Source organism: Typopeltis vanoorti, chromosome 3, assembly GCF_054136105.1.
Source record: "Typopeltis vanoorti isolate ZY-2024b chromosome 3, IOZ_Tvanoo_1.0, whole genome shotgun sequence".
Taxonomy (NCBI): domain Eukaryota; kingdom Metazoa; phylum Arthropoda; class Arachnida; order Uropygi; family Thelyphonidae; genus Typopeltis; species Typopeltis vanoorti.
The window spans coordinates 39,852,988-39,871,590 of NC_143551.1; the positions used below are offsets into that span (position 1 = coordinate 39,852,988).

An 18,603-nucleotide genomic window follows, 5' to 3' on the forward strand; every position below is an offset into this window, starting at 1 on the left:
AGAAAGATTATTGAAAAGAAAATGAAAGAGTTTCAGAACAGGAATCAAACCTTGGAGATTCAGTGGCAAACTCTGAAGACAACATTAATTGATTCTGCCAGACAGGCATGTGGTGAGGTTGTATGCAAGGATAAAAAAATCAGAACTCCCTGGTGGACACAGGAAGTTAAAGAGGCAGTGAAGGAAAAGAAGAAAGCATATCAAAAGTTCCTGGCAAATAAGTCAGCTTTTACTCTTACAGAGAGAGAGAGACAAATGTAAGAAAGCTAAACAGTGTGTAAAACTAGCTAAACAAAAGTCATGTGAGGACTTTGGCAAGAATATAGAAAATAAATATCAAGACGGTAGCAAAATTTTCTGGAGGTTGTTGAAGAAGCTTAGGAATGGAGGAAAGAGTGCTGTAAAAGGAGTTAGAGATGATAAAGGTGACATGAAAACGGTAGAAAAAGATATCCTTGAAGTATGGAGTAATTACTTTGAAAACCTGCTAAATGAAACAAGCAGTGATGACAGCACAGTGATAAAAAACACTGACCAGGCATGCAGTCAGGAATACATATCCATACTTGAAGTAGAAAAAGCTATCAAAGGCTTGAAATGTGGAAAGGCAGCAGGAATAGATGATATTCGACCAGAAATGCTGAAGTATGGTGGTATAAGAGTCTTACAGTGGCTGCGCTGCATAGTTCAGAAAGCCTGGACAGAGGGACGAATTCCCGATGATTGGAGTAGAGCTCTCATAGTACCCATATATAAAAAGGGAAATAAAACTGAATGTGAGAATTACAGAGGTATTTCCCTACTAAGTGTTCCTGGCAAGATCTATGCAAGTATACTTGAGAAACGGTTGAGAAGAATTGTGGAAGAAAAGCTTGGTGAAGAACAAGCTGGATTCAGGTCAAATAGAGGCTGTCAGGATCAGATATTCTTTTTACGACAAATAGTGGAGAAATCATGGGAATATAACAAAGATCTGTATTTAAGTTTTGTCGATTTGGAAAAGGCATGTGACAAGGTGCCAAGAGAGAAGCTATTCAATACGCTGCAGTTATATGGTGTCAATGGGACATTATATCAAGCAATACTTAGTCTTTATTTGAGTTGTAAGTCAGCAGTTAGAATTGAAGGAAATACAGGAAGATGGTTTAATGTTAAATCTGGTGTGAGACAAGGATGTACATTATCCCCTCTGTTATTCATTATCTATATGGATCACATTATGAAGTTAAGTGGTATTAAACCTGATATCAAAATTGGAGATGTTAATGTCAGCTCTTTGCTTTATGCGGATGATGTTATACTTCTAAATTATTCTGCTACAAGTCTGCAAGATTCTCTAACTATATTCAATTGCTGTTGTAATAGATATGGTATGAAGGTCAGCAATAAAAAGACAAAGACAATGAAAATAGGCAGAATCATTGAAAATGTCAACTGTGTTGTGAATGGAGAACCTGTGGAACAAGTAAAACGTTTCAGCTACTTAGGCACAATTTTTAGTGAAGATGGTAAATTAAATATAGAAATAGACAACAGAATCAGCAAAGCTGGTATGGTGGGAAGTCAATTGAATAAATTCATATGGAATAAGAGAGAAATTAGTCGGAACACTAAATTAGCTGTATACAAGACAGTGTTCAAACCAGTTTTAACTTATGGATCTGAGAGCTGGGTCAGAAGTAAAACACTTGACCAAAGACTAGAGACCGCAGATATGAGAGTCCTGAGAAAGATTAGAGGCGTGAACAGATAGCATCAATGGCAATATCATATTAAAAATGAGGATATTAGGAAAGAACTTGACATTGTCAGCATCCAGGAATGCGTTAGCAGAGCTAATCTCTGGTGGTATGGTCACTTAAATAGAATGGGAGAGGAAAGATTAGCAAAACAAGTGTTCTCTGCCAGGTTGACAGGTAAACGACCCAGAGGAAGACCAAGATATATGTGGATTGATACGGTACAAAGTGCCTTAGACGATAGAAATATAAGATCTGATAATGTTGGAGTCTTGACAAGTAACAGACTGATTTGGAGGAAAATTGTAGATAGGAAGTTAGTAATGATGTAATTTTTTCATGTAGTACTGTCATATCCTGTACACCCCTTGAGGGTACATGGCAGGAATTTGATGATGATGATGATGATTGATTTGGGTCTCATGCAATGAGTCTCTAGACTCCATGGAGAAGCCATAAATAATAATAATAATAATATTTTGGTAGGATAGGAAGGGCAATTACAGTGGTGGAGTATTGCTTATGACAAGTGATGAGACGTGTCTTTTAAGAGCCGAGGATTTGGATGGAAATAGCACCAATGGTTTTGAGAGTATATGGTGTGAGGTGGGCATTGAGCTGGGGAGGATATTTAATGAAATGTTGCTATAGGCCAGGAAATGTTTAGGTCATTCAGATTCAGTTTGACAAGTAATCATTATGGGAGATTTTAAATACAGCATTATAACATATAGTAGAAAAGTAGAATCATGGAGCTCGAGTTTTAGATTTGGTACTAGCATCACATGATCTGACTGTAACTGAAATGTCATCCCTATCCCCAGTTGGAGAGAGTGACCATGTAGTATTGATTTGGGGAATGAACAGACATGAAGAAGTATTGAGAAAAAAGGAATTTATGATGATGATGATAATCTCAGAAATCGGCTTGGAGCAGTTCTATAGGTGGAAGAATTGGAAGTGCAAGATATCACCAGTGAATATGGGAACTAGTGAAGAAATATTTATTAGTAGCAATGGCAAGTTGTATATCTCAAGTTAAAAAAAAACATGATTTCATGTAAAGTGGATAACTAATGAGATCATGTGGGAACTACAGATGAAACAAGTTATGGAAAAAGTATAAGGAGAGGGGTGAAAAGCAGTGGCATGAGGAATATAAAACTCAGGCCAGGAGAGTGACTAGTATGGTAAGAAAGGCAAAACATGAATATGGGAAGAGATTAGTCCTGAGATCCAAGGAAAATCCAAAGGAATTCTTTCGTTATGTGGCCAGTAGGAGAAGAAATGATTGTGAAAGAATGAACATGGTGGTAGAGCGACTGATGCAGAAGATATAGTGGAGTTGTTTGTTTAATAATCACTTTATTGGGGTATTTTATTCTGGAAAAGCATATTTTATTACTAGAAGGCTGGGGAGGGGTTCAAGGTTTGGAAGTGCAAGAGTGTGCATTACAAATATTAAGTATTCTGGATGTCAATAAGGCAATGGAACTGGATGGGATTTTGCCACTTGCTTTAAGAGAATGTGCTAAGGAGCTGACAAGTCCACTGACTTAGCTTTTATGGAAGCCAAGGAATAGAAGAAAACTAATACAATAAGTTTTAATAATGGCAAACCATGAGCAGACATATAAATACAAAATTAATAATGGAAAAACTCACGTAAAAATATTATTTAATAGTATAATTTTTGCCCGTGTGTCACAGGTATTTCAGTACATTTTAAGCTCAAATTAAACAATAACTGACAATTCCAAAAAAGCACCACCTAAGGAGCTAGTGTAAGATAACTAAAAAGTTCAATAAATTTCCTAACAAAAAAAAAAAAAAAAAATTTATATATACAATAAAAAGTTAGGAAAGATTAGCTGAATTATAAAGTACTATCTCCCATAAAGGGGATAGACATCAACCATCAGATCTGTTTAAGTTAAGTAAAGCGAGTGAAATAAAGTTTCACATGTTTCTTTATAAAGTCGTTCCATGAGGAACTGACTTTTGTGAAGGACTCTGTGTCTTTTTCCAATGAACTCTATGTCTAGTGATGATGGCATGTTCTGCAATTCCAGACTGTTCAGGTTCAAGGTATTGAATATAAGACTGGTGTTCTTCTAGTCGAATAGAGGCAGATCTTCCTGTTTGTCCGAAATAAGATAATCCACAAGAGCAAGGAATCTGGTAAACATCTGGATAATTAAGATGTGGAAGCTTCTCCTTAGGAGAAGTGAGAAAGGTGGAGATTTTTCTGAATGGTCAAAAGGCAACAAAAATATTCAGTGGTTTTAAAACTTTTGCTACACGTTCACTAATGCCTTGTAAATAAGGGATAGGAATGTGCGTTATTTCTTCTGTATTTGAAGAGGAAGACAAACTACTCATAGCTCTTTTGATGAAGGAATTCTTATATCTATTAGATAGAAAGGAAGAAGTAATATATTACAGTTCTTTCTGTAATAGATCATCTGAAGAACAAAAGGAATGGGCACGATGAACTAGTGTTTTAACCTGAGAAATGTAGGTTACCATCTGGTTGGCGAAGAATTAGAAGATCTAAAGAGGCTAACTGCTTATTTGATTCTACTTTGAGGGTAAACTGGATCCTTGGATGAAATGCATTTAACTTAGGCAGAAATGTTGAAGTTCATCAGAAGAGCCATTCCATATAGCAAAAATGTCATCGACATATCTGAACCAATGAGTAGGTCTGGGAGAAATGTTGTCAAAGATACATTGTTCAAAATGTTCCATAAAGAAGTTGGAGATAGCAGGAGAAAGAGGATTGCCCAGTGCTGTTCCTTCGATTTGTTGATACAACTTATTTTTAAAGGAAAAATAACCAGAATGTATTACAAAATCAAATATTTTTACAATGTCTGAAGGAAATCCCTGCTGCAATAATTCAATGCTGTCAGATAAAGGAACATTTGTAAATAAAGAAACAATATCTAAACTGATCATGATATCCGAAACGTCCAAATGAAGATCTGAAATTTTATTTTTGAAATCCAAAGTATTTTTTATATAAGTAGCAGTTCTTCTAGTTGAAGAAGTGAGAAGATTTGATAAAAATTTTGAAATTTTGTAAGTGGGACCACTAATGCAATCTACAACTGGCCTCAACGGAATGCCTGGTTTATGAACTTTCGGAAGACCATACAATCTAGGTAGACGACCAAATGATCAATTCTTTTGATCTTCATTCCATGTAGATACATTATCTATAAGAGAATGAAGTTTCTTCAATTGACTCCCGGTAAGATCCTATGTAAGAGGCCTATAAGTTGAATAGTCGCGGAGTAATAGAGACATTCCTTCCTATTCTCTCATATTCCTTCCTATCTTGAATAATTACAGCCTTCCCCTTGTCAGCTTTCGTAATAATTAAATTATTGTTAAGTGATTTCAATGCTTTAAATTCAGAATAAGAAAGATTAGAACGTGGAGGTTTGGCATTAAAAAGAATTTTTGCACATTCAAAACGTAACCTCTTGGCTGCTTTTGGGATAATGATCAAATACCTCTGTCTATGTTATGAAAAAAATCCATCAGGGGCACCTTATTCGCCGCAACAGCGATATCATGTCCTTTTGATAAAACAAAACGTTCAGTGTCTGTTAGTGGACGTCCAGAAACATTGATAACTATTTTATCTGTATCACTAATAATATTACTGGATCTAGGTAGGCTGACCAAAGATTCAGACTTGTGCTTTAAGTTATCACGAGAATCATTAAAGATCTTTAGGTAAAAAGCTGAAGAAATGCGTAATAAAGTGTTAAAAGTTTCAGCAGTTAAAACAGATTCTAGGGCGTTCTTGATGTCCATAATTTCTCTATTTAAGAGGGCTAGATTTCTTAGTGTCATGTAGCGGATAATTCAAAAGAGACTTACTAGCTTTGAAATAGATCTGATGAGCTCTTGAAGACCTAAAAACTTTTTTATTTTACAACAAGTAGGAATAACCTGAGCCATCTTACATCGCTTTAGGAAAATTATTCTGTTAATGCATTTAGCCTTCTTTACTAATACTTTGCCGTATCTAGCAGATTATTTGGAAATAGACTCTCCATAAAGTCTAGCAATAAGTTTTAATAATGGCAAACTGCGAGCAGACATATAAATACAAAATTAATAATGGAAAAACTCACGTGAAAAGATTATTTAATAATATAATTTTCGGCTGTGTGTCACAGGCGTACATTTTAAGCTCAAATTAAACAATAACTGACAATTCCAAAAAGCGCCACCTAAGTAGTTAGTGTAAGATAACTAAAAAGGTCAATAAATTTCCTAACAAAAAAAAAAAAAATTATATATACAATAAAAAGTTAGGAAAGATTAGCTGAATTATAAAGTACTATCTCCCATAAAGGGGGATAGATGTAAACCTGAACAAATGGATGAAAGCTGAACAGATGATCAAATGAATGGGAGTATCATCATCATCAAATTCCTCCTATGTACCTTCACGGGGTGTACAGGATATGATAGTACTACATGAAAAATTTATATCATTACTGACTTTCTAACTACAATTTTCTTCCAAATCAGTCTGTTACTTGTCAAGACTCCAACATTATCAGATCTTATATTTCTGTACTCTAAGGTACTTTGTACCGTATCAATCCACCTATATCTTGGTCTTCCTCTGGGTCGTTTTACTGCCAACCTGGCAGAGAACACTTGTTTTACCATTCTTTCCTCGCCCATTCTGTTTAAATGACCATACCACCTCAGATTAGCTCTGCTAATGCATTCCTGGATACTGACAATGTCAAGTTCTTTCCTAATATCCTGAATGAGGATATTATGTTCTTTCCTAATATCCTCATTTTTAATATGATATTGCCATTGATGCCATCTGTTCATGCCTCTAATCGTTCTCAGGACTCTCATATCTGCAGTCTCTAGTCTTTGGTCAAGTGTTTTACTTCTGACCCAGCTCTCAGATCCATAAGTTGAAACTGGTTTGAACACTGTCTTATATACAGCTAATTTAGTGTTCTGACTAATTTCTCTCTTATTCCATATGAATTTATTCAATTGACTTCCTACCAGCTTTGTTGATTCTGTTGTCTATTTCCATATTTAATTTACCATCTTCAGTAAAAATCGTCCCTAAGTAGCTGAAATGTTTTACTTGTTCCACAGGTTCCCCATTCACAACACAGTTGACATTTTCAATGATTCTACCTATTTTCATTGTCTTTGTCTTTTTATTGCTGACCATCATACCATATCTCTTACAGCAGTTATTCAATTTAGTCAGAGAAACTTGCAGACTTGTAGCGGATTTATTTAGAAGTATAACACTATCATGTTTAACACCACTTTCCTGCATAATATGATCCATATAGATAATGAATAACAGAGGAGATAATGTACATCTTTGTCTCACACCAGATTTAACATTAAACCATCTTCCTGTACTTCCTTCAATTCTAACTGCTAACTTACAATTCAAATGAAGACTAAGTATTGCTTGATATAATGCCCCATTGACACCATATAACTGTAGCGTATTGAATAGCTTCTCTCTCTTGGCACCTTGTCATATGCCTTTTCCAAATCAACAAAACTTAAGTAGAGATCTTTGTTGTTATTTTTTATTTTTATTTATTTATTTATTTTTATCAGCCTCTGCCCTAAGAAACTCTCCAAACCTCAATAAATTTGGTTGTATGCGACTGCCCCAAATTTGGGAGGCATACATCAGCAGACCTTCATCCCAACGGCCAAGAATGCCTACTTAGCCCTCCAGAGGGCACCATCAGGACTTCTAGGAGAACGATAGCTTCAAATCTTCATTCTTAGTTACAGTATTGTTATTGCCTTGTGTGCACCTGCCTTTTTGTAAGTTCCTTTAGAAAATGGCAATGTGACATTGCCGAAATATCGGAAATATCTATTAAAATATTATTTAATTTATATTCGGATCTACGTTGTTTCAATTCCCTAAGTTATTTAGAAATGCATAACCAACATATAAGCCTGTCTACGAAGATCTTTGTTATATTCCCATGATTTCTCTACTATCTGTCATAAAGTGAAGATCTGATCCTGACAGCCTCTATTTGGCCTGAATCCAGCTTGTTCTTCACCAAGCTTTTCTTTTCTTCCACAATTCTTCTCAACTGTTTCTCAAGTATACTTGCATAGATCTTGCCAGGAACACTTAGTAGGGAAATACCTCTGTAATTCTCACATACAGTTTTATTTCCCTTTTTATATATGGGTACTATGAGAGCTCTACTCCAACCATCGGGAATTCGTCCCTCTGTCCAGGCTTTCTGAACTATGCAGTGCAGCCACTGTAAGACACTTTTATACCACCATACTTCAGCATTTCTGGTTGAAGATCATCTACTCCTGCTGCCTTTCCACATTTCAAGTCTTTGATGGCTTTTTCTACTTCAAGTATGGATATGTATTCCTGACTGCATGCTTGGTCAGTGTTTTTTATCACTGTGCTGTCATCGCTGCTTGTTTCATTTAGCAAATTTTCAAAGTAATTACTCCATACTTCAAGGATATCTTTTTCTCCCATTTTCAATTCACCTTTATCATCTCTAACTCCTTTTACAGCACTCTTTCCTCCATTCCCAAGCTTCTTCAACAACCTCCAGAATATTTTGCCACCTTCTTGATATTTATTTTCTATGTTCTTGCCAATGGCTTTTGTCTAGCTAATTTTAGACACTGTTTAGCTTTCTTACATTTGTCTCTGTATTCTCTAAGAGCACAAGCTGACTTATTTGCCAGGAACTTTTGATATGCTTTCTTCTTTTCCTTCACTGCCTCTTTAACTTCCTGTGTCCACCAGGGAGTTCTGATTTTTTTATCCTTGCACACAACCTCACCACATGCCTCTCTGGCAGAATCAATCAATGTTGTCTTCAGAGTTTGCCACTGAATCTCCAAGGTTTGATTCCTGTTCTGTAACTCTTTCATTTTCTTTTCAATAATCTTTCTGTATTTTAGTCTACAGTTCACATCTGAGAGCTGCTCAACTTTTATTCGCTTTAAAACTTTCTTACATGTTATTCTTTTCAATATGAAATTCAATTTTATCCTGCTCAAGACTAAATAGTGATCACTTCCAATTTCAAATCCTCTGTACACTCTGGTGTCCTGCACCAGGGAGAAAACATGACTATCAACAATAACATAGTCAATGAGACTTTTCTTATTCCTAGCCTCTTCTCTCCATGTGAATTTGTGCGCATTTTTATGTTGGAACATGGTGTTAGTAATAACCAGTCCATGTCCTGAGCAGAAATCCAACAGATATTTGCCATTATTATTAGCTTTGCTCTTTTCTCCAAATTTTCCCAAAATATTTTTGTATGTCTCACAATCATTTCCTACTCTGCTATTTAGATCCCCAACAAGGACCAACTTTTCATTTTTCATTGTGTCAGTTGCTTTTTCTAAAGCGTCAAAAAATTTCCCCACTTCTACCTTAGTAGAACCTTCTGTGGGACCATAGGCACAAATAAGTCTCATTGTCCAGTTCCCCATTCTCATATTTGCCCACATTACTCTACTTGAGACTGACTGCCATTCAAGAAGATTAGCCTCGTATTTTGTGTTGAATACTATGGCTACTCCTTCTTTTCCTTGATTGTCATTGCCTGAATATAACATTTTGTATTTATTGCTCAGAAAGATCTCACCAGTTTTGGTCTTTTTTGTTTCAGTCACCCCTATTATGTATATATATATATATATTAAACTAAGTAATAATGTTAAAGACAATATCAACATATTCAGGGTTAGTGAGTAACTTAAGTCTAGTTTCTGTTACTACATTTACAAGCATAAAATCACGTCTTTTTGTGTGGTGGTGATATGTGAATGCAGGTGAGAAATAAAATTATTTTTTGAGTCAGTCCATGGTTCTATTCATTACATTATGAACAACATATCATAATGAAATGTTGTCATAATTGTCACTACAGTGACAGAATTCATATATTAATATGCTTACCTCTTCTGCTTCTTTATAATTCCCAGCTGCAGCATTGGCTTGGGCATAATTGAAGTTGAAAGTGTCATCATTATAGAAGTAACTCTGTAAAAAGATACTCAGTGATAGTTCAATATTATCAAAAAGTTATAAATATACTTGATACAATTTCAGATGCGATGATGTGATATTAGCCTGTTATATCCCACTGGTGGGCCAAGGTCCTATATACGAGTGGAGGTCTGGAAAGTTCTGATAAACACCTAAAACAAAATTACATCAACTGATATAACCACAAGAAAGAACATACGAAGACATAAGAATATAAAAATATAAGTTACCTTCATAACTTTGCTCTATTAGTATGTTCATATATGTTCTTTCTTGTGATTATATCAGTTGTTTTAATATCATTTTTATTCTGGGTGTTATCAGAACTTTCCAGAGCATTATAATCAAAATGATTATTATTATTTTATGAAGTGTCCTAATACTCATCGTGGGAGGCCTAAACTATCAGCACAACATGTTAATTTATTTTCATGGTATTGATTACAATCTGTGTTGTAATTTATACAAATTACAACACAGAATGATAAGAAAATAATTAATATTTATTAATTGATTAGCTGATATTTCACTGGTATTATATCCAGCATCTTCAGAGAGCAAGAACAGTTTGTCACAGTACATGAAATAACAACAAATTGGTATAACATTGGGACTAGTTTAAAAAATTGTAAAGGACAACATAAGACACTAAAGTCCTAATTAGCCACCATCTATGTTGGGAAAAGAGGGAAAACAAGTACTAATTAGATCTTAAAATGACTGTCTCCCAGATTTTTGGTAAATTTATACAGCCATATTTGTTGAGGTTTGGAGTATGTTTTAAAGCTGCTATTGATTCCAAAAACAATCTCTCTAACTTATAATGACTTCTGTGTAGCACTTTCGTTTTCTTCCATCTGATCCTGTGTGAAAGGGTATCCAAGGCAAAGTCTGTTAGACCCAACTTGCAATAACAATAGTGCAAGATGTATTTTTTATGTTCACCAAGGTAGATAACAACAGTTCTATCTGTCTGTCCATAGTAAGCCAGGTCACAAGAACAGGACACTTCATAAACTCCTGGATGTGATAAAGAAGAGAGTTTGTCCTTAGGTAAATGGATGAGGGTTGCCAATTTGACATATGGTTGAAATGGTTTATGGTTTAAACCAGGGGTTGGCAACCTTTTTAGACTTGAGGGCCACATTCAATAATCAGGCCGCAAGTGCTTTAAGAAAAAACAGTGAGTGAAAAAAAAAAAAAACTTAAGTCATCAATTTTTATTGTATCAATCTTAAAAAACACAGAAATATTTAAACTTTGAGATTACGAGATAAAGTACAAAATTCTCGTAATGATGTCTGATATTACATTCTTTTATAGCAGCAACACTTTTATGACAAATAAGACAAAGGGACTTAGTCCAATTTTCAACAAAGAAGTACTTGCTGTTCCATTCATCATTAAACCTTCTTCCTTCATGTGCAATTTTACGTTTTCTTGAACCTATTTTTGAAATTATTTTTAACAAATATATATCCTCTGAAAATAATAGTTGATGTTATTGAATTATTGAATTATATTAAAAGATAGACCAGGGAATGCAACTGCAAAAGTGCGCCAAAATCTCGGTTTTCATCGGATGAAGTCACCTTTGTTATCCTTGCTCACGATGACTCACACGGTTGACTTGTGCCAATTTGCATGGCGATATCACGAAGTATAGGTATAAAATTATTTTTAATTTATTATTCATATTATAAAATGTATTATTTAAATAATTCAGCAATAATTCACATGCCATGTAAGTATGGTCAACCCTTTATGGGCCACCAAAAATGCACGTTTGGGCCGCCATTTGCAGACCCCTGATTTAAACTAGTCCCACTGACAAATTGTTATTGTTTCATGTACCATGAGAAATTGTTCTTGTGCACTGAAGATGCTGGATAATACCAGAGAAATATCAGCTAATAAGTTAATAAATATTAATTATTTTCTTATTATTCTGTATTGTAATCAGTACTGTGAAAATAAATTAACATGCATTGCCAACACATAAGCTTTTCCACATATTTATCAACACAATATCTATCATACTTCTCCTTGAAACCATCAACAGACAAAGTACTCTCAACTGACTCAAGCAATCCATTCCATTCCTTCACCACTCTCCAAGCTAAAAATCTAGTCCTCACACCCTTGCTAACCACACTCTTACCCAACTTCCAGAGAATATCTCTTTTTCTGTCCCCTCTAGCCAAGTGCTGAAACATTTCCCCTGCATCAATCCTATAAAAGCCTTTAAGTAACTTAAATGTTTCTATCATATCCCCCTTTTTTTTGCCTATCAACCAACTTTTGCAATCTACAAACCCTCAATCAATCCTCATACATACATAGCTCATGGCAAAAACACGATGTTAAAAAAGAAAATCATGATGCCATTATATATTAACAGGATTGAATAATTTAAAATATTTTAAGTTAAAAACTTTGAAGGAAAACATAGATCTAATTCAAGGAATTGAAAAATTAAAATTAAAATAAAATAAATAAAAGTTAAAATAAAAAAGTTAAAAGCAAAAGTGTTAGTATAGCAAATAAAAGTTGAAATAAAAGTTAAAAGTGTCTTAATATGTTATTATAAGAAAAACATTTATATCATTAATTCAGATCTAAATTTGTAATCCAAGTCACAGATTCAAGTCGCTTGTAAAAAGTCATTCCAGTCATTCTGATAAGCACGAAAGGTGCATTTTTTACAATTATTATTATCTATTATTATAGACTCATCAAGGGAGGCCCTAAACATCATGTCAAGAACAACTATTCAGCTTCCTCACAGAATCTATCATACTTTGCCTTGAAGTCATTAATTTTATAGAAACCCCTTCAGTAATTTGAATGTCTCAATCATATCACCCCATTTCTGCCTATCAACCAATTTCTGCAACCCACAAATCTTCAACCTGTTCTTATAAGGTTTATTCCATAGACCTGCTATCACCTTGGTCACTTGTCTCTGGATCCTCTCTACCTCCCCCCCATCAAGAAGAAACCCTGGAGGCCAGATCTATACACAGTAGTCAAGATGGGGGTCTTATCAAGGCTCGATACAGATACAAGCAATAACCTGCTTGTCTCTGCTCGTCAAGGTATTCTTCAGTAACCAAGTGATTTGATGAGCTGATTTGGCCACTTTTGCAATGTGCCCCCTAAACTTCAACTCTCTATCCACCAACACTCCCAAATCCCTGGTCTCGTCAATCTCCTAGAGTATATCATCAATCTGCTGCTGATAATCTTTTCACCCTCAAAATGCATAACCTTACACTTTGTCACATTAAATTGACATCCATTCTCCTTAGCCCAGTCCTCCAATCTATCGAAATCATCCTGCGAAATTTTGACATCATGTGCATTCACTATTGCTCTACCCCACTTTGCATCATCAGCAAACAAATGAATAATTCCTCTCAGATCATTTCTGATATCGTTAATGAACAAATTAAATAGTAGTGGTCCAAGAACAGAACCCTGCGGCACACCACTAGTCACAGGGCATCTTTTTGACTCTACTCCTGAATAAACTACTCTCTGATATCTCTCCATCAATCACCGTCCTATCCATCTCACCAACCTTATATCCATCCCCATATGCTGCAGTTTACTGATTAGAATTCCATGTGGTATCCTGTCAAAGGCCTTAGTAAATATTATCACTGTATCAAAATATCACTGTAAACCCATTACCCTTATCCAGTTCAGTCGTCACTGTGTTATAAAACGTGAGTAAGTTACTGAGGCATGATCTACCCTTCACAAAACCATGCTGTCCCCCATACAGTATCCCGTTATCATCTATCATTCCTGTATTTTTCTCTACAATGTGTTGCATAGTCTGTCGTGGAGCACCACAGTCACATATTGGAGATGATTGTTTTATTTATAGAGAGTATTGCCACAAAGGCCATGGTTTGTCCAAATCCTATTTAGTATTGTCCAGGTTTTGCGAGGTAGATCCGATCCTGAAATGATTTGATCACCTTTAAAGATGTTATGTAAATATTCTTTCATATTTTCCTTCCATATTTCCTCCCACTTTAATAAAGTATTAAAATTGTTTAATATTAGTTCTTCAGCTGCTCGTAGTGATCGATGGCGAGATTTCAATCTATTAACGTTAAGATTTGGGAGATCCTGATGAATAGGTAGGTTTGGATTACCAGCAATTTTTCGAAATTCATGGACTAAAAAGTTCAATCTATGTAGTTATGTAGGAATAATGTCTGCTAAAGAGGTAGCCAATAAGTTGGAGTCGATCTAATAGAGCCTGTAATTAATCTTAATAGTAATCTTAATTAATCTTAATCCTCACAGGGAGCATTCCATGGACCAACTCATCATCTTGGTCACTTACCTCTAGATCCCCAAGAACCCCACATGACCAAACCTGAGTACAGTAATCCAGATGTGGTCTATCAAGGCTTTATGAGAAGAGAATGATTTTGTGTTAGTCCGATTCCAACTTATCAAGCATGTACGAGGATGTCTGCATAAGTAAGACACTACAAATAAGAACAGAAATCTGCAAGTTGTCCGTGTCATGCAGACTACACAAAAGATAATACAAAAAACCATGCAGTTAACTTATTATGCTGTACACAAATGATAGGAATCTAAAAAACAGAGTGAAGTTTGTTGGCTTGACGAATAAGTTGGGACATCCAATTGTAGGTATTAGCAAGACCTGGCTATCATAGGCAGGCATACTAACTGGTATTGAGTGTAAAGGGTACAGTATTTTTTAGAAAGAATAGACAGGATTAGGGGGAGGGGGATGCTAATAATATTAGATTATTTGAATCCAATTAGAGTTTATTATTATTTATTTAGCATATACAACATCGGATGCAATGGCCATGAGGCCCCTTTTACAAGGAAGTATGGCACCACCTCATCCCCCCCCCTCCATTTTTATCTGGGCTCCGGACCAGCATACAGCTGATAAATCAGGCCTATGGCTGAGTCTAAAGTATTCCTGACTGTAATCCGTGTCTATTCATGGGGCCAGTTTGCTTGTTCTGGGAGATCAGCGTTTCTGGGTGAAAAAAACCATACCTCCATATGAGACTGGCTAACTCACCTTTCATTCAAAGAGACCAGATCATGGACGGGAATTGAATCCAGGTCTTTCCGACCAAAAGGCTTTGTCTATACTGACTGAGCTACAGAGGCTTTCCACTTAGAGTTGAAAACAGTGACTGCAATACCAGAAACAATTTTTCAGATTAACTTTTCTGAATGGAATGTTTAACTACAAAGCAGGAAATTATGACCAACTGAGGAGTATGCTGGGTTCAGTGCCATGGTATTGGTTGTTGGATGGGAAGGATATTAACAGTGCATTTGTTTAAAAAAATACTTAAATGATGCAGTATGTCCATAGAGTTCGAAAATAAATAGGATGGGAGTGAAAGTGATATGTAATCTTATTAGGCAAGAGATTCGTAAGAAAAAGATGATGTGAAAAGAATACCTTGTGCATAAAGATGATGTCAGTGAAAATTAAAAGGAACAGGTGAGAAGAGTTAGACTTTGTTTTCCATACAATAGTTGTAAGCATGAAAAGACTCTGACACTGCAAGTTAAACACAACCCAAAAGAATTCTACTGTTATGATGCAAGCAAATAACTGAAAAGAATAATATGTAAGAAAGTTTTAAAGCGAATAAAAGTTGAGAAGCTCTCAGATGTGAACTGTAGATTAAAATACACAAAGAGTATTGAAGAAAAAATGAAAGAGTTTGAGAACAGGAATCAAACCCTGGAGATTCAGTGGCAAACTCTGAAGAAAACATTGATTGATTCTGCCAGAGAGGCATGTGATGAGGTTGTCTGCAAGGATAAAAAAATCAGAACTCCCTGGTGGACACAGGAAGTTAAAGAGGCAGTGAAGGAAAAGAAGAAAGCATATCAAAAGATCCTGTCAAATAAGTCAGCTTGTGCTCTTAGAGAATGCAGAGACAAATGCAAGAATGCTAAACACTGTGTAAAACTAGCTAAAGAAAAGTCATTGGAGGACTTTGGCAAGAACATAGAAAATAAATATCAAGAAGGTGGCAAAATATTCTGGAGGTTGTTGAAGTAGCTTAGGAATGGGGGAACGAGTGCTGTAAAAGAACTTAGAGATGATAAAGGTGACATGAAAACAGGGAGAAAAAAGATATCCTTGAAGTATGGAGTAATTACTTTGAAAAACTGCTAAATGAAACAAGCAGTGATGACAGCACAGTGGTAAAAAACACTGACCAGGCATGCAGTCAGGAATACATATCCATACTTGAAGTAGAAAAAGCCATCAAAGGCTTCAAATGTTGAAAGGCAGCAGGAGTAGATGATATTCGACCAGAAATGCTGAGGTATGGTGGTATAAGAATCTTACAGTGGCTGCACTGCATAGTTCAGAAAGCCTGGACAGAGGGACGAATTCCCGATGATTGGAGTAGAGCTCTCATAGTACCCATATATAAAAAGGGAAATAAAACTGAATGTGAGAATTACAGAGGTATTTCCCTACTGAGGGTTCCTGGCAAGATCTATGCAAGTATACTTGAGAAACGGTTGAGAAGAATTGTGGAAGAAAAGCTTGGTGAAGAACAAGCTGGATTCAAGCCAAATAGAGGCTGCCAGGATCAGATCTTCACTTTACAACAAATAGTTGAGAAAACATGGGAATATAACAAAGATCTGTATTTAAGTTTTGTTGATCTGGAAAAGGAATATGACAAGGTGCCAAGAGAGAGAAGCTATTCAATACGCTACAGTTATATGGTGTCAATGGGGCATCATATCAAGCAATACTTAGCCATAATTTGAGTTGTAAGTCAGCAGTTAGAATTGAAGGAAGTACAGGAAGGTGGTTTAATGTTAAATCTGGTGTGAGACAAGGATGTACATTATCCCCTCTGTTATTCATTATCTATATGGATCACATTATGAAGGAAAGTGGTATTAAACACGATATCAAAATTTGAGATGTTAATGTCAGCTCTTTGCTTTATGCGGATGATGTTATACTTCTAAATAAATCAGCCACAAATCTGCAAGATTCTCTGACTAAATTGAATAGCTGTTGTAATAGATATGGTATGAAGGTCAGCAATAAAACGACAAAGACAATGAAAATAGGCAGAATCATTGAAAATGTCAACTGTGTTGTGAATGGAGAACCTGTGGAACAAGTAAAACATTTCAGCTACTTAGGCACAATTTTTAGTGAAGATGGTAAATTAAATATAGAAATAGACAACAGAATCAGCAAAGCTGGTATAGTGGGAAGTCAATTGAATAAATTCATATGGAATAAGAGAGAAATTAGTTGGAACAATAATTAGCTGTATACAAGACAGTGTTCAAACCAGTTTTAACTTATGGATCTGAGAGCTGGGTCAGAAGTAAAACACTTGATCTAAGACTAGAGACCGCAGATATGAGAGTCCTGAGAAAGATTATAGGCGTGAGCAGATGGCATCAATGGCAATATGATATTAAAAATGAGGATATTAGGAAAGAACTTGACATTGTCAACATCCAGGAATGCATTAGCAGAGCTAATCTCAGGTGGTATGGTCACTTAAACAGAATGGGCGAAGAAAGATTAGCAAAACAAGTGTTCTCTGCCAGGTTGGCAGCAAAACGACCCAGAGGAAGACCAAGATATAGGTGGATTGATACGGTACAAAGTGCCTTAGATGATAGAAATATAAGATCTGATAATGTTGGAATCTTGACAAGTAACAGACTGATTTGGAGGAAAATTGTAGATAGGAAGTTAGTAATGATGTAAATTTTTCATGTAGTACTATCATATCCTGTAAACCCACTTGAGGGTACATGGCAGGAATTTGATGATGATGATGATGGTGATGATGCAAGTAAAAGAAAGAATGAATATGAAAGAATAACTCTACTGAATGCAGGTGACAGATGCAGATGAGATTGTTCAATTAATGAGTGCCCATTTTGCTAAAAGCTATCAACCTGCTATATGCAACATTGTGCTCATTGTTACCTTTCCTCTGGATTAAGAAACGCAAACTGAATAAAAATTCGGCAATAGGGATTGATGAAGCATAAGCACAGATGTTAAAAGAGCGTTCAGCTGAACTGGATATTCTTTGGCCAGGCTACATAATTTGAGTATTTTTTTTATGTGGTTCTTGCCCAAGAAAGGTTATTAGTAAACATCTAGTACATTTGTACTGTGAGTGGGCTAAGGGTTTATTTTCATTTTTATATTTCATATATCTTTTTTGTAATTTTTTATTTATTTTTGCATAGTCCAGAAACTCTGCTTTAGAGACCAAACATGGAATTTTTTGATGCCATTTCAAGCCTTCATTAAGTGGGACAGTGGTCTTCATACCCATGGTGGGATTCGAACTGGCGATCTGTTGGTTGGAGAGCAGGATGATCACATTCAGCCAACCAGGTCAGCTTACTTATCAACCTATCAGTATCTCTGGAGTTGTAGTGAAGATTTTGGGAAAGTGGGTTAGGGCTTGCATACAGAAATTGGTTGACAGAGAATCTATACTTTGCAATGAACAGCATGGATTTACTAAGGGAAGGTCATGTTTGAGACTTGTTCACATTCCATAATAAAGTTACTGTTCAGTTAGATAGGAAAGAATGGATATACCATGATACTTTTGAAGTTTGCTAAAACTTTTGACAGAATGAAGCATGGAAGACTGTTGCATCAATTGAAGAATATGGGATTGGATTATAAAATATCAGCATAGAAAAGTGGATGGCCAACTGACAGACATCAAA

General features: G+C 35.5%; 1 protein-coding gene across 1 annotated transcript in view; it reads right to left on the reverse strand.

Annotated features, from left to right (window-relative positions):
- Positions 1 to 18,603, reverse strand: part of Ttc26 (tetratricopeptide repeat domain 26) — a 337,099-nt gene that overhangs the window by 86,540 nt on the left and 231,956 nt on the right. Inside the window, exon 13 of the mRNA XM_090415574.1 lies at positions 9,733 to 9,816. Within this exon, the coding sequence (XP_090271700.1) occupies positions 9,733 to 9,816 (84 nt within the window). The remainder of the gene's footprint in view (positions 1 to 9,732; positions 9,817 to 18,603) is intronic.